Genomic DNA, 16,644 nt, shown 5'->3' with positions numbered 1-16,644 from the left:
AGTTGGATTGTAATGACAACCTTCTTATCTTGAGGACTTCCAGCATTTCTGCTGCTGATGGCAACAACATGTGATATTATCTTTTCCTCTGGGGCAGGATCGTGTCTGAGGCACACTGTTTCTTGGCTGGAGATCCACGTCCTGTAGATTATGGAGGTGGAAAGAAATGCTTTGATTCCTTCAATTGCCTGTTGGGTGTAGTGGCACTTCAGTGTACAACCTGCTGCCTGTGTGCCAAAGATTAACTTCCTAGGGTATGTTGATGGCTACAGGCAGATGCAAGCTTTTATGTCTTGCTCTCCAAGTGGTAGTATGCAAAGCAGCTGAAAGCTATGCAGACATGTTAGCATGACACTGAGCTCTAGACTCTTCCTTGCTTCACAGCAGAGATAATTAGGAAGGGCATGGCACTGTGCTGATATGGTTTCAGTGCTTTCCAACTGGAGTTGTTTGGGTTCAGACTGTTTGAGACACGAGTGAAGCAATTACACACACCTGTCTGCAGACATCCATACCTTTCATGGTGTTCAGGAAGCATGCCTTGCAGAGGGAAGGAGTAGCATGAAGAGGGATGGATTGGGGAATTTAATTGTGACTGTAGCATGTCCAAGAAACTCAGTATGTCCAGAAATAGGATGAACCATTGGAAAATATGTTCCTCTTGTTGTGATCTGTGGGTGTATACTGTAATTAAGTAAGACTGAAAACACCCTTGAAAATGTCTGTCTCCTACACTGTTGAGACTCCTGTTCCTAGTTAATTAGCATTTTTAGAGAGCCTGCCTGTGCTTTTCAGTTGTCTCCTTGACTTGCCACTCAGTACTGAGTCCCTAGCTCAGTTCTGAGGTGCCACACTGCCCTTTCTGGCTTCCTTGGCCCTCTGCCTGTGTCATGCTGTGTTCTGTGTCCTCTGGATGCTGAACCTAAATCTGGCCTGAGGCTGCTGGCTTTGTTCCCTTCCTCAGCCCAGAAACCACCATCCCATTTGTGATTTCAAGCCCTTCCTGGCTGATCGTCTAGCCAAGCTTCTCTTGCAGACCTCTGCTGGGGTGTCATCTGCTTCACATGGCTTCTGGCAGGCTCTCAAAATGAAAAAGTGGATACCTTTGACTCTGCTTTGAGAGCACTTTCCCACAGCCTTCACTCTTTGTTTACTGCTTTCTCCTCTCTGCTGTATTGGGCAAAATTTTCAGATGTGCTGTGCTTAAAAATCCTGAGAGTGCTGGTAGCTGGCTGTATGTGAAAATATGACTTGAATATAGGTTAATGAATTGCCTTTGAGAATCTGGCACTCTGCTGTTTCCATTATTGACAAGCTCATTTGTCTGGTCTCAGGAGGCTGCAGACACTGAAGCATGTGCTCAGCTTCATGCCACCCTCTCTAATCTGGCTGAATAAGAAAGACTGCACTTGGATGTCTTGACTTCCCCAGGACAGTTTGTACTTCACAAAATGAAGCATGTGCATAAGCTTAGGGCTTTGGCACACTTTGTGCTTGTCTGTGTGGTATCATAAACAGCTCTGGTGCTCTAATGCTTCTCTGATGGTCAGTGCCAGCTGGGTACAATTTAGTGATTCACTTTAAAACAAATTGAAAAACTGTATAGCAGCTGGACAAAAGGAGAAGGAATGCTCCAGGCAATTGATTGTCATGACTTAATACTACTTTTGGTAGTAGTATTCATGTTTTAGATGAAAGGATATGGTTGTGGATAGCAGAGGTACACTCATACTGAGAAATGCGTGAATATGTAATACTGTGTATGCATGTTGCTCCCTAAATTTGCCACAAATTTTAATAGTAAATTTTAAAAATAAAGTCAATCTATGAAACAAGTGCCAGCAGCAGGAGCATTGACAAATTAGTTTTGTGGTTTGGGGTGTATTGGGAGAGAGGTGTGAGTTCCTTCTCTTCCTTCTGCACTGGAAAAGGAGAGAGGAAAGCTGCATTTTCTTTTTCCCATTTCACAAGGACAAGGAATTTCATGGCTCAGTAAATGGGGCTTGCTGCCTCATGTGTCTCTGTGTCCTTCAGTTAGGGTAATTTCTCAAGATCTTATGATCAGATATCTGCCTCTGTTCTTGAAAGTACAGAAATGAACAAAGGTTCTGCTGTGCCTGATGATAAGAATCTCTGATGTTGATCCATACCACATAATACATCATGGTTAATGAACAGGGACATCCTACCCACCAAATACAACTGATGCCATGAGGTCAATAGCTTTGTTTGTTGTCTGAGTGCAAACCTGTGTTCATGATGTTTTATGAAGGCTGTTAGCATATTTCTAGTCTAGAAGGGATGGAAAATTTTTCAGTAAATGGAAAAGTACCTGTCAATCTAAAGCCCCAGTGGGAGGCTCAGAGAGGCAATTAGTTCTCAAGGGCATTTCTTAATTAGGTGGTGGGGTGATAGTGGTGGAAGAGGTGCATTTTTTCCAAAAGATGGCTTTGGCTGTCCTTATCATAACTGCTCGTGGCAATTTGTACTAGGAAACACTATGTGCTAGATGTTTTGTTTTCTGAGAAGTATGCTAGGAGGTGAATTTTAATGTTCTGGCTATGTGGAAATTAGTTTTGTTTTGGTTTTCTTTGAGCTTCATGAAAAGATAATTAGTAATCAAGTCAGAGACTGTCCAGTCCACTTTGATCAGAGCAAATCCAAATCCAATTAACTCCCTTATTGTTATTCCATTGTGCAATATTCAGAAGTGTCCTGAAATTCTGTGGCAGAAAAAAAAATCAGATTTCTTCATGTTATCAGGCTAGCATAGTATTGAAGTAATTATTGAAGTCATTATGCTTTTTGTTCTATATAGCTTTAAAAAAAATTTAAAGAAATACATGCAAAAAATAGGCAAGTAAGATTTTTACTCATCTACTTCATGCATATTTGATGTTTGACTTTTCTGAAGGAGCTAATTTCTTAGCTGTAGAAAAAAAGATTCAATTAATCAGTTTGTTGAAATGTTTAGTCCTGGCATTTTAAACTTCGGCCTGCTGTCAGGAAATAATTCATAATTAAGTCTGTGGTGCCAAAACAAATACATAAAAATTAATTCTCCATGCATACAAAACTTAAAAAGGCTTCTCTTACCATGAACTGTATTATGTGTTTCAAGTAAGGCAAGAAACCTAAGCTTGGAAGCAGATAAAATCAAGGTCAACTGTGTGAAGTGGCAGTTACATACATACAGAAATAATTTGTTTCCTGAACTATATGAGGGATAAATCCTGTTTATTAGCTACAAAAATGTCAGATTGTAAAACAGAAATCACATTGCAAATTTATGGTTGAGTTCTCAGGAATCCCTTTCAGATATTTTTATACAGATTGCTGATTTAACACAGCAAACTACTTTTCCAAGCAATCTACTCCTGGCATACTGTGTAATCCAGCCTAGAATATTTCTGGGAAATAAAAAAATTTAAAAATTAAGATGAAACTTCTGAGGCATTTTTACATACTTTACACTGTTTTCAAAGGTTTTTTTGTTTTCACCCTCCTGCTTTCCTCCCAAGAATGTTGGGGAAATGTAAAATGTTCTCTGTTCCTGCAGCACAAGGCATGGGATCTTTTAAAGACAGTCTTGACCTCTGCATGCTGATAGCTGGCCCTACAGAAGAGGCAGCATCTCATTGCTGAGCCATTTCATAGAATCATAGAATCACAGAATTGGCTGGGTTGGAAGGGACCTCAGAGATCATCGAGTCCAACCCTTGATCCACTACCGCTGCAGTTCCCAGCCCATGGCACTGAGTGCCACATCCAGTCTCTTTTTAAATATCTCCAGACACGGAGAATCCACTACTTCCCTGGGCAGCCCATTCCAATGTCTGATCACCCTCTCCATAAAGAAATTTCCAATCCAGGCTGCTTTATTACATCTTCCTGACTAAGTTGAAGACTGAGTAGAGTTTGGTTTTGGTTGAATGCTGGGTAAATCTCCTTGCTAATGATCATAACATCCTCTGCATGAAAAAATGCTTTCTTACCTTAAGCATGGGGAGGATGTCTGTGTTCCCCTTTGTAAGGCAGCAGCTACTCTGGAGCAAAGCAGTTTGCTACAGGGAACACAGAAGGTTAGTGTTTAGCATGATCTCACTTTGGCTCTGTGGAATAAAGACTTTATTCCTACCACTAGAGTTGTTTTTAAACCTTAGCAGTACATCTGTAAGGAAAAAGCAATTACCCAACATCAGTCTTCTAGCATTAACACCATCAGCCTCATAGGCTGATAAACACAGAAAAAAACCTATTATAAAGGCACAGCTGTCTTCATGTTAATAGACACTGCTTTTAATTAGATTGATAAAGAAAACCTTTAGGGTCTGAGGTCTTCTGTCTGAAAATGCTGTGGCATAAACCCCCAAGAACTCTGCATATTTACGTTGTGTTTTGGTGGAGAGTAGAAATTCTTATTTGCAGCTATGAAAGCATCCTGTTTTGTCATAATGGGAAGCAAATAATTAATTACTTCCAAAAGTCTGCCTTTTTTAACATGCAAATGGAAGATCTTGGTAGATACAAATTACTTCTTGAAAAGTGTTTTATTGTGCAGAGGAGGAAGGAAGCAAAGAATTTGCAGGTTTTGATTTCTGTTCTTGCTTTCTTCATTTTGAAGGTTTTCATGAAAGGGAAACCAAAATAGACTGTGAGACAGGTTTTCGAAAAGTAGAGATAAGATCTAGAAGAACCATGGAACTAGGAGATCTGGTAGAGCTGGAAGAGCTGGAGTTAAAGCAGATATATCTATGTACTACCATATAAATATTCTCCTGTTAGCTATGACCACTGCTGACTCTGCTGAGGAAAACAATTACAGCTGTAAGGTGAGCATGAAACAATGCCAGTAGTGGCCAAGGTGAAGCTCAGGATAAAGATTCAGGTTCCCTGAGAAAACAGTGGTGTGGAGAATTCTGTGTCTCTGTGCAGAAATAAGACTAAATTTTAGATCCCACTGTTTGCTCCCTCATGTAAGTAAATTGGTAGCAGTGTAGAAAACCATATACATGTTTTTGTTTCTCTTCTTTTTTTTCTAGACACTAGGAATGACATGCAGAAGGAGAGCAATTTGAAAGAGCTCCTTAAAGAACTGCCTGATGCTCATTACTGCCTGCTGAAGTATCTGTGCCAGTTCCTGGTAAAGGTTGCTGAACATCATGTAGAGAACAGGATGAACCTTTGCAATCTTGCCACTGTGTTTGGACCAAACTGCTTTCAGTAAGTTGGTATTTTCACTTATCCCTGTATGTTGATGAACAGTGTAACAGAGCAGACAGCAAGAAATGTAGCTCAAAGCACTGATTATTTTATCAATCAGAAGCAATGACAGGGGCTTTGTGATAAATTCTAGTGTTAAAACTATTGTTTGAGCTGAATGGGAGTTCAGTTGCTCTCCCATCTCCTCTTTCTATTTTGCTAGACTGTTGGTCAGTTTTCTCTTGATGTGTTGAGAGCAGAGCAGGAGTATAACAATAAAAGGCCTTCAGACTGTGTAGGTGCAAGGAGACTTGTGCTCATACAGCTTGCTTCCTTTGCCATCAAATAATATGAATGCTTCACTGGAAAAGGCTTGGAGATAGGATACCTGGAGGAAAATTACTCTTATGCACCACTCAGGTGCCATATAATTTCTAGATATGGATACTGCATACTCTCTGCAGATTTTGCCTTGTGATCTGGTGTCTATCCTGAAGATGCTGATGATTCTATTCTGTGTTCTTTAACCTTCTAGTATGTTCAGAAGCTGTTCTGGAGGTTATGGGGTTACATTGGCCTCTTGAGTCTTATTGGACTCACTAGTTTTACTGCTTTCTTTCATTGGGCCCAGTTCCTTGGTGCTTGTGGTGAAGACAGCATGTTATACATGCTAGTGAAGCTTGCAGCAGTAGCAAGAAGTTATTTCCAAGTGCAAGACACATGAGAGAGCATTTTTTTTTTTTTGAGTGACTGCTGTGATGCAGTGCACCATTAGCATCTTCACCCTGGTCTTGTCTGTAATACACTCACTGGCATCCAAGGTCTAAGACATGGGAGACACAAAGGAAGCTTAGTTCAGTCATCAGTCTTGAAAGGAGTGTGGTATCTGAAAAGAAAGTTATTTCCTTTTAGCAAATGCTGTATTTGTATTGACTCTTTTAAAATTTCACTCTGGAACAAACTTGAGTAGATTTATGAGACTAAGATTAGATTAATTGCCTGTTGAGACTGTCTGTCTAGGCCTCCTCTGTAGCCAGTAGAAAGAAGTGGATTTCTTTAAACAGAGAAAGCAGAAATTAGGTTCCTTTTAATGTATTGAGCCAGTGTCACATAGCTAGGCCAGATGCTGCCTGCTCTCTTTTTAAAGGAGTATATCTTTTTCCATTGATAAGGGAGAGAACATGAAAAGATGAAACATTTAAACCAAAGCTCATCCTTGTGACTTCACTGCTGCCTCTTCTTTAAGATATCGCTCATGGATGTGAAAGGATCCATCATATTATGTCAGGATGAAAACATGAGCTGTGTTATTGCAAAAGAATAAGGCATATTTTGAAAAGAATTGTCTTCCTCTCCAAAAGAAAAGAAAACTCAAAAGGCAGTAGTATGTGCAGGAACACATGAACAGGAGAGTTAATGGAAGTACAATACTGCAGATTTCTGAGGAGGAAAAGCAAAACAAATTTTTAAAGATTATATTAGTATAGGTAGTTTGGGGATTTCTGCATAAATGTATTGGTAGAATCAAGAACAAACAAAATAAATTATAAAATCTGAGACCAGTGACTAAATCTCTGACTCAAACTCCTAAGTAGCTATTGGAATAATTATTAATTTACTCATCACATCATTCACAAAAATGTAAAATTTATCTCTGCATACTTTTTGGTGTAGAATGTAGTGAACTGCAGTTTGGAATTGCAATTGCCATTCCCTAAACTGAACAAAAGAAGACTTCTTAAAAGCTGCATAAGTGTTGCCTCAACTAACCTCTGCTCCTAAGATGGCATAGAAAGGACAAAAAAAATTTTGTAAGGTATAGGGTCTGCATGTAGGAGGGGCAGAACCACTCATTCCACTGCAGAAGATTGGAAAAGGCCATGGCTACTGGAGATTAAGGCACGAGGGCTCTTGTGGCTGTATACAAATGCAGCCAGATCTGCATTTGTGACATGCATTGAAATAAGTGCTCATTAAAATAAGTGCTCATGTAGCAAAAGGAAAGTAAGTCTTGACACTTAACAACTCCATTTTTCAGAAGACCCAAATGCCAGAATAAGGGATGCAGATTTCTATTTAAAGTAAGTCTCACTATCTGATAATTCAGCTATGTGTTTCATCACATCTTTCTCTTTTCAAGTTCAGAATGGTACTCCTGAAGTTTGTGAGCACCAGTTTAAATGCCCTTTTGTCCAGTGTTAATGGATGCAGTCTCAAATTGCTGGAACTGTAACCATCTGTTTAAACAAAGCTTTGATAGGAGGAGGAGGAGGAGAAGAACTTGCAGGACTAAACTTGAGGCATTGGGCTTAGACAACTGGTTGACCATGCAGAGATAGATCCTCAGAGCATGTGTCTGAGCTCTGGAGTAAGGCTGCCTAAAGCCTTGGCAAGGGAGGTCTTACTGCTGGCTGCAAACAGCCCCTAGAGACACTAGCTGCAGAAATTAAATATCAGCAGGTGGTTGCAGTTGAATGCTCCTCTGTGTGTTGTTTATACAAAACAGTGTGTGAGGTTTTTCACTGGGACAAGGAAAGAAGGCTTAGCATCCAGATTGTCAGCAATTATACTGCTGAAGCAGAAAGATCTGAAATTTTTCTGTCAGAAATTCACACTCATGTCTAAAATCAGTGCTGGAGTCTGTGTAGTTAATGCACAGTGTCAGAGAAAATAAAGCCCATCTGCTGATAGTGAAAGATTACTTTCTACAGGGCCTTTTTAGTGACACTTCAGCTAATTAAACATATTATCTCCTACTCCATAGCTGAAGCTGTTTAACAATTGAATAAATCTCCCCATGTGGCCACTTTCCAGACATTTTGACTTCATTTTAATTCTCTTCATCTCATTCTATTTTTCTGTGTCATGTTCTCAGTAATTTATCTCATTTCTTCATCTTTCAACCCTTATTACTTTTTTCTTATCCACTACTTCCCCTGCTTCCTTATGTGCTGTTTGACAAACTGCACTGGTGCTTTTCCAACAAAGGTTATCTTGTAGTTTCTGTATTTCTAGTGGATAGAAGAGGGGAGGATATGGCTATTCCTTGTAATGAAATGTGATGTAAGCTACAGGACAATGTAAGTTACAAGGTCAAACAGCTCAACATAGAAATCTGATGGCTTGAGATTTAGTGCACTGGTTTCTTCTAACTTGGGTTGTTCATATTTATTGTGATGGATGCTAAAGGTCAAGTTTACAGAGAAATACAGCCCTTGTGGAACCATGAACATGAAGATATCAGAACATAAAAGACTTGTCTTTTCTGTCATTGGGCTCATCTGTGTAGAATATTAAAACTTGCAGTGTGGTTACTCTTGGAGGAAGTTATTGTCCAGTGGCCTGAATTTCAGCTCCTGTAGAGCCGTAGCCTTAGTTATGGCTACTGAGTGTCTCTGCTCAGCTCTCAGTTTATGATGAAGAGGAAGGAGAGGACCAGCTGAGTTTTGTCTCCTCCTCTCTGCTCTCTCAGAGGTTGGTATCTCTGCTGCACTAATCCTGTCCCTTGGTTGGGATAGTAAGAGACTTGAGGTGGTCTGCCAGTTAGAGTAAGGCAGAGGATCCTTTTGCACCTTTTTTTTCCAACTCTCTCTTAAAGAACCATCTACTTATGCAGCCCCCATCATTCAAGCTCTCACTAATTTCTTTGCTGTTGCAGTAGAGATATTGAGCATATTGTATCCTCCATCCCCCCAAAAGTGTCTGACAGATGCAGGTATCCAGTTGAAATGCTTGTTAGGTGCAGTTACATCTGTATGATGACTACGAAAGAGAAGTGACCTGAAGGGTTGTACAGGAAAGTATTAGGTGTGAGGAAAAGGTAGGTTATCTCTAAGTATGGAGAAAATAGATCATCTTTAGCATAGTAGTAGGTATTTCAGAGATTCAAAGAGACTTCCAATGAGTTGTTGAATTTGTAAGAATTAAAATATGATCTAAAATTCTGCATTAATTTCTTAACTTGGTTTCTAGTAGCCTTGAAGCCTACATGGATGGATTTGGTCTATGAAGCTGAAATTGAAGCAGAGGGACTGAACTAGAACTCCTCGGTGAACTAGAACTCCTTTGAAACACTATGTGAACAGACTTTGCTTTCAGGCAGTGCAGTCAAAACCCACAAAAAATGTGACTCCACGATCAGAATCAAACACTAAAATCTCAGTAATTATATATGCCCTTGCTTTTGGTCCAAAATGGTGAGACATAAGCCTGTAAAGGATGCAGAGTGTGTAAATGAGTTGGACACAGTGAGGTGAGCACCTGCCTCAAGTTAGTGTTGCTGTATGTTTAACTGTTAGCCTCTGATCTTGCAGCAGTCTGCAGACGTGAATCCACACCTGTTTTTAGCTCCACCAGTTTGTTTTAAGATAAATCACTTTCATCAGCTGAAGTACAGGGCCTAGCTGTGGCCATCAAGTCCTATCTGTTACATATCTGTCTAGGGGGATGAAACAAACTGCCAGAAGTTGTAACCTTCTAAGATTACTGCAGCCCTGCTCTCAAAATCTTCAGTTATGCTCACTGAGGAGCTCATGAGCATCTGAGGTACTAATGGAAGTGTTTTGCAAGGACTGTAGAAACAAAACAAAATGCAACATTCCCTGGCTTCTGAGTCTCTTCTCTTCTTGCAAGATCCCCTAGGAGACTGATAAGGTGACTTTGTGGAGTTCCTCTACAAAAGACACTGTACAAATAGCAAAACAGCTGTCAGAGAAGACAGAGCATATAGCCCTTAGTGGTTTGTAAATTAAGATTATGATCTGTCATTCCACACAAGCTACTACTGCAAGTCACTTCAGGAAATGGTAATGTGCATTCTTCATCTCTCAGGGGGTAGGGTCAAACACCTTTGGGAATTTGTAATGAGACACAGCATTTCCCATGTAAATCACTTTTTCCCAGTTGTGACAGGGAGCTGTCAGCAGTTGTTGCCTAGGGAAATCAATGCAGTCATCTCAGTCCAGCTCATCACAGGCAGATGACTACATCCTAAGCCCTCCTGGCCCTCATCTCCACTTGAAGCAAGTTTCTCAGGTGTGGTGGGTGGAGAGATAGCCTTGTAGGGAAGCCTGGCTCATGCTGGATGCAGTCATGTTTGGATGTGTTACTGCTCCACTCTCTGTAGATTCTGGAGATTCACTATTCCATAAGTCTACTGTGCATTTAGCTTGTTAGAGCTTGTTTGCAGGGACCCTGAGGTAAATTCATTTGTCTACCACACAAGATGTAAGTAATTCTTTCACAGTGAGTTAATCTGACCTCAGGTCAATTTAGTTTTGAGTAAGAATTGTGACAGAGGACTTTGATGTGGTTTAACCCATTTGAGGCTAACTTTCTTGAGTATCCCCTCCTCCATTCTTGAAAATTAATTTCTGGTAGTGAAGCTGATGCTGTGGTGCTGCTACTGAAGTAGTCTGTACATATGTGACTATAAAGGAATGAAGTTCCACCATTAAGGAAATTTCAACTGGAGTAAAATGTGTGTCAGACTCTGAAAGCAACACAGTTATAATGCCTAATTAACGTGTAAGTTAGACATAAAGGAATTGTGACAAAAGAATATTAAAAATTTCCAAGGATGTGGATCAGGAAAGTGGAAGTGTGAGAGAATACTTTCTCATAGGACTGAGTTTTCTTAGTGAATTGAAGTGAAATCTGTAGATATCACAACTTTACAGGTTAAGAAAAGCAGTAGCAAGATATTACTATATTTTACACACATTTTCAGAAAGTCTAGTCAGGCTGGTGGATCATGCAGTGTGGCAACAGATGGGTTTTAACTTGCATAATTATTCAGGGTGATGCGTGCTTATAATCTAAATTTATATATGCTGAACTGAAGATGCATTGCAAGGAAAAGGTCACCACGGATAGCTCAAAGATTGTAACAGCCCTTGCCATGATGGAGGTCTAATAACAGCAATTAAAGGAAAAAATAAATCAGAAACTTCATAAAATATGCCTGTTTAAGTGGCAGAGAGATGGTAATGGATAATGTATGTTACACTGCCATTAAAATAAAACAATTCATGCTGCTTTGCTCTGTTACATTCAGAAAGGGGTGATAAAAGGAGTTTTAGCCTTATGTTCTACATATGCATATCACCATACATGTACAGAATTGTTTAGAATAAGATGTTAGAGTTTTCACAGATCTCGTTCAGTAAAGTTTAACTGACAAAGTAACTGGGGAAGAGAGGGCAAAAAAGCATGAAACTTGTAAAAAGTTTCATGGGCTCTTTTTCACCTAGGGAGTTCTTCTGTTTCTTGTTTCTGCTGTTAGTTGTTGCCAGTAGAAAGGTGTTGGCTCCCAGCAGATGTAGTTTACATCAAGATTCTGCTCCAAAACTCATTGACACTATCTGCAGTCTTTATCTTGTCTTGAGCTGGGTCTAGTATATTTTCAGACCACTTCCTAGGAATTAAACTAGTAGGCATACCAGGCTTATTTCAGTGGCACTCTGTTACAGAGAAGCACATCAGAAGGGTAACAGTCAAGATTTGCCTGAGTTATCAAGCAAGCTCTGCACTGTGCCAGCTCATTTAGCAGGGGAAGAAGGGTTTCCTTAAGTCAGGATGGTTGCGTGGGCCTATTGCATATGTACATTTTCTTTTATTCAGGCCAACTGCTGTCTTTTGGTGAATATGTGACTTTCTTTTAAGTGGATTGACCCATGTACACATGCACATCCATCAATAGGCATTGTCCCTTTTTTTCTATATTTGGTCTGAGGCCACAATGTATGAAATCAGTGGATTTATTAAAGGCAGCTGAGACTGACCTGTTTTACAGTTGACAAGTGTCCTGCAATGTAGAATCATCCAATTCTTTTAAACTTCAGGTCTTTTGACTATCACACATTGCATGTTGAAATTACAGCAGTAAAGATGATTCTTTGGAGTTTGCAAAGATCTGTTGTGCTGCAGTGGATCCTGTTCCTGCTGACATAGAGATGTAGATTTTGCAGAGAGTAAAATATAGAGAAAGATCAGTAGCATGCAACCCCTACAAGAAGGCATTTCTTGATGGTAAGTTTCAGGGGGCATCTGCTTTCAGAACTTTCTTGTTGAAAAGCATCTTTGGCCCCAGGAAGCAATAGTTACAGTTCTACACTAGATATTTAATTGTACGTTTTAATTTGCTCGTCATAGTGAGCAATGGTTTATTTTCAAGTTACATCCCTGTGATGTCCTGTAGATATAACAAGGATATCATCCTTGTAAAAAGGATGGTTTGCAGTTACCTTATTTCATGTGTTGGCCATGCAGATAGTTGTTCCCTTCCAAGATGTGAGCTCCTGAGTTTGACAAGATTGAACTACATGCCTTGCCTAGGTAGGGTTTTGCAGGCACCCACTGATAAAATAGCTCAGAGAGTACTTGTGTCATTTTTGGGGGGGTTGGATTGTTTTTTCCTCCCATACAATCACTAACTGTCCTCTTGTCAAAAATGCTTGAACCTTTTTTTAATCTCTGGGTTTTTGTCCCCTACATCTTTGCTTCAGATCTTTCCTGTTTTTCTGTGTCTCCTTATCTGTGGTCACTGACACTTTATAAGTTCCTTAGAAAATTCTTATCCATGCAACTGCTTTGTGGATTACTGAGGAGAGAGTGCATCTGCTGGAAATACTGTACAATGAGAAACACTGGATGATGATACTGGATGAAGTATTTTAAATGATGAAGAAAATAATTTGGAGGTCTTACATCTGCATTAAGACAGGATTTAAGTCAGTTTTGAGCACCAAAGTCCAATAAAATGTGCAAAAAGCATATATTCCAGCAGATGGTCATTAAATGCTTCAATTAGTTGTGTGCTCTGTTGACAGTAATTTGCATTTTCTTACAAGAGAGGGTTTTCTGAGATACATAAGGAAGGCAAGGACCATAGACTGGAATATAACACTTCTAAATCAGTATCTTGCCTTTTCTTTTGTGTGTGCCTTTAAAGTCTGTGCAAGTAATTCCTAGCTGCACTGCAGCCAAATTCAAGAGAACCAGAAGGCACTTCTTCTGCAGCCAGGTAGTTGTTCTCCCAGAAACTGGAGGTTTAAAACCACTTCTTATATGAATTTTTTAGGCTACTTTAGAAAATACTATGAGTCATGAGCCTACCTTCAAGAAGATGGCAACTCATAAATGAGATTAGAGATTGTGTGGCAACAAGAGATCACCTGAAACTGCAAAGATCTTGCTTAACTTGTAGCGTTCTGCTCTGCATGTGGGTTTTCTTAACATTGACTCATCCTTCTTGCAGGCATAAACCCAATTTTTTAGCAAAGTTGCTGAGACCTCATTTTGTGTTTGTCTCAGACCTCTACCTACATTCTGTGGTGTGGATAGTTTGACCAATAGATACAGTATTTACTATCAGTAAGAAAACCAGCAAACAAACCATGGTAGTTGTTACCACCATTGATACAATCCTCCTTCCCAGGACAAAGTTTCTGGTGCCTCTATCCATGACCGAAATGTTACAGACACTCTTTGCAGGAACTGTTGCATGTTGAGTACTTGTAACACAGCTTTGTGTTCTGTCAAATTTTAGCGTGCCCTCTGGATTTGAAGGTATAAAAGAACAGGAGATATGCAACAAGATAATGACAAAAATGCTGGAAAATTACAATACCTTGTTTGAATTGGAAGGTTTGAAGAAGGATGAAGAAAAGCCTGTGTGTGAGGAGCTAGCAAGAATTTTTTTGGTAAAAGTGAGTATCTCTAGTACTTCATTTTCTTACAGTAAATCAGTAATGCAGGTTTCATTTCAGAAAACTTTTAGGTCAGTGGGAGGCAGCCATTGTTCTGATGTTCTGCTGATAATCTAGGTTTCATTGCTAGTCTGGAGGCTGATACTGTCAAACATCTGTATTCTTAGCTAGTCATTGTTATTTATATAGGAAATATATCTGCTAAAAATTAAATATTTTTAAATGAAGAGGCAGAATAATTCCAGGAAGTAGTCAAGCTTTCTGATATAGTGATAATTTATAGTGTGCATCAGTGATGAGGAACTTGCATGCTTTAGGACAGCAGAGGTCTCCAGCCTTTACCACTTTGAAGTCTGCTTGTCTCAAATATCTACTTGAGTTTTAAATCTCATTTTAACTCTGAATTGTGATTTCTGAGTGCACTTGAAAACAAATATTAAATAATAGTTACTATTTGAAGAAAGTACATTAAGTAATATAAAGTAATATAATTAAATAAAAGTAATATAATTAAAATATTATATATTTGGAGGGAAGAGAATGTGTGTAACATCACAGGATTCTAAAGGTCAAAAAAAGTTGTCAAGAATGAGTATGGTAGCTGGAAGTGCTTTGCCTGGCTTGTGCCATCTCTACTACAGGAAAGCAACCTGAAGACTGTGCCCAAAATGGTCATGAAGATGGTTTGCAATCAACTTATTTCATATGTTGGCTGTGCAGATAATTGCTTCCTTCCAAGATGTGAGCACCTGAGTTTGAAAGGATTGAACTACATGCCTTGCCTTGGTAGGGTTTTGCAGGCACCCACTGATAAAATCCCCATAGCTTTCACTGGCTGGAATGGAAACATTAGAAAATAAGTTACAGAAATACAGTGCTTTTTATCTTGGCAAAACTATAAGTAAACCCAAGCTCTGCCCCTCGAGTACTTGATATCAGCTGAAAACATCACTGCATTTGCAGTGTATTGCAGGAGAGCCTGTTGAATCTGAACTGCAGGGAAATCTGTACAAGCTGAACCCAGCTCCCTTTAGAAGGGTTGGTTGTTTTCTTATGTGTTGAATCAGTGAGGAAGTCTTTAGCTGTTCAGCCTTTTAGCTGGTATTAATGCTAACCTAAAATGCTTATGTGGAAGGAGGAAGAATGACTGATGACTTACAATGTTCTCCCTAATATATGTTACTGAAGTCACTGTAACTTCTGAATAATGGAAATTATCTGCCTGGCAGATGACTGTGATGTTTAGCAGTTGATGGTCACTTCAGTAACAAAATAGGTTAAAAAGAATATAATTGTAAAAAACTGAAGTACTTTAAAGAGTCCAGAAGAAAGGCTTCAGATATGTCTCCATCTCCTTCAAGCCCCAGCCGGCTGCAAAAGCCATGATAGATTTTTCACTTATTAATAATTGGGGATGGACAAAGGTGGAGATCTGGGAAATTTTGCATAGCAGTTCCAAGACCTGAGTTATCAGATTGCATGGTGACAATCAGAACTATTCTAACAAAATAGCCTGAAAGATTCAATTATTCAAGTGAGATGAAAAATGTTGCTCCTCACTTTGCCTCACAAGGCAGATAGCTGCCTGAGAGGAATGATCAAGCCATTTGTAACTAAAGCTACTGATTCTTGAGAAGCCATTGATGAATTCATCTCTACAAATAGGTGGGAAGAGATATGCTAAATAATTCTGTTGGAAGGAGTGGGAAATGTAGCATGCTCAGGACAACATTCTTAAACTGAGGCCTCACTGATTTTAAGAATGCTGCATTCAAGCATGAACCCTGGTTGAATGGGGGATCAGACAGAAAGGAAAGGGAAGAAAATTAGGACCTGCCTTTTACCAAACACAGCTGCATTTGTTTAAATGCCCTATTTAGCTTTTATGTTTTGAGCAGCAGGAGGGAGAGGAGAGGAAGGGAGATACTGTTGAGATAGCTCCCTTTCTTCTGAGGTATTCATGTCATCCCTTTCCCTGAATCACTCACTCTATTGCCAGTGTTTCACCCTGAGTCACTACACTGCTACCTTTCCCATAATTTCCCTCATCTTCACTCCTCTCCATGTTTACTTTGTTCTCCCAACTTCCCACAGTCCTGTCTCACTCTTCTTTCCATACTCGAATATGATAGCCCTTAATTCTCACTCCAGAGAAGAGGCTTTCAGTCTGTAGGGAACTGCAAAAAGCAGCAGCACTCTTGATCCATGGCCTTCCATCACCTCCAGGCATGCTGTAGGCTATCCACACTCTGCATTTCTTTTCTGTCCTTTCTTTTATGTTCTTGAATGTGGAGAGTCTTTTCCTCTGGGCTAGAACAGTGTTTGTGATAAAGTGACCTGCCTTTTGTGTTCTCCTAGGTGTATTGTGTAGGGCTAGAGCTTATCAACACACTTCTTGGACAAACATTAATATCTCCTTTTTGTTGAAATGCTGCTGTAAATCTTACCAAAGGTAGTGTTCCCTTAAATGGGAGTGGAGGTACTTTTAGGAAGAAATTAGGTTTTATGTTATGTTAAAAGATTAACCTCACGATGGTCAAAGCCATTGGTGCTGATCCTGGGATTTTCTTGATTAAGAATTTAGAAAGAGCATGTATAAGCATGAAACTTTTTATACAGGGAGGATAATAACACATTTGCAGGACTAACTTAAAGCAAAACTTGAAACCAAATAACAGTGGTTTAAAAAAGTAATGAAAGACATCAGAAGTACTACATCAAACAATGCACTTCT

At 39.5% G+C, this 16,644-nt stretch overlaps 1 protein-coding gene across 9 annotated transcripts in view; it reads left to right on the top strand.

Moving 5' to 3' along the window:
- The window catches only part of FAM13A (family with sequence similarity 13 member A), a 127,946-nt gene that overhangs the window by 10,022 nt on the left and 101,280 nt on the right, over positions 1-16,644 (top strand). For 8 of the 9 annotated variants that reach the window (XM_030450294.1, XM_030450287.1, XM_030450292.1 and 5 more), the window contains exons 4-5: positions 5,043-5,223; positions 13,751-13,910. In XM_030450294.1, coding sequence (XP_030306154.1) covers positions 5,043-5,223; positions 13,751-13,910 — 341 coding nt within the window. Of the gene's footprint in view, positions 1-5,042; positions 5,224-13,750; positions 13,911-16,644 lie in introns of those variants that run through there. The other variant, XM_030450295.1, reaches the window with a different exon arrangement.

The sequence above is a fragment of the Calypte anna genome, chromosome 4A, assembly GCF_003957555.1.
Source record: "Calypte anna isolate BGI_N300 chromosome 4A, bCalAnn1_v1.p, whole genome shotgun sequence".
NCBI classification, from domain to species: Eukaryota; Metazoa; Chordata; class Aves; order Apodiformes; family Trochilidae; genus Calypte; species Calypte anna.
Note: the sequence above shows the minus strand (reverse complement) of the source record. Positions and strands in the feature narration are given on the sequence as shown.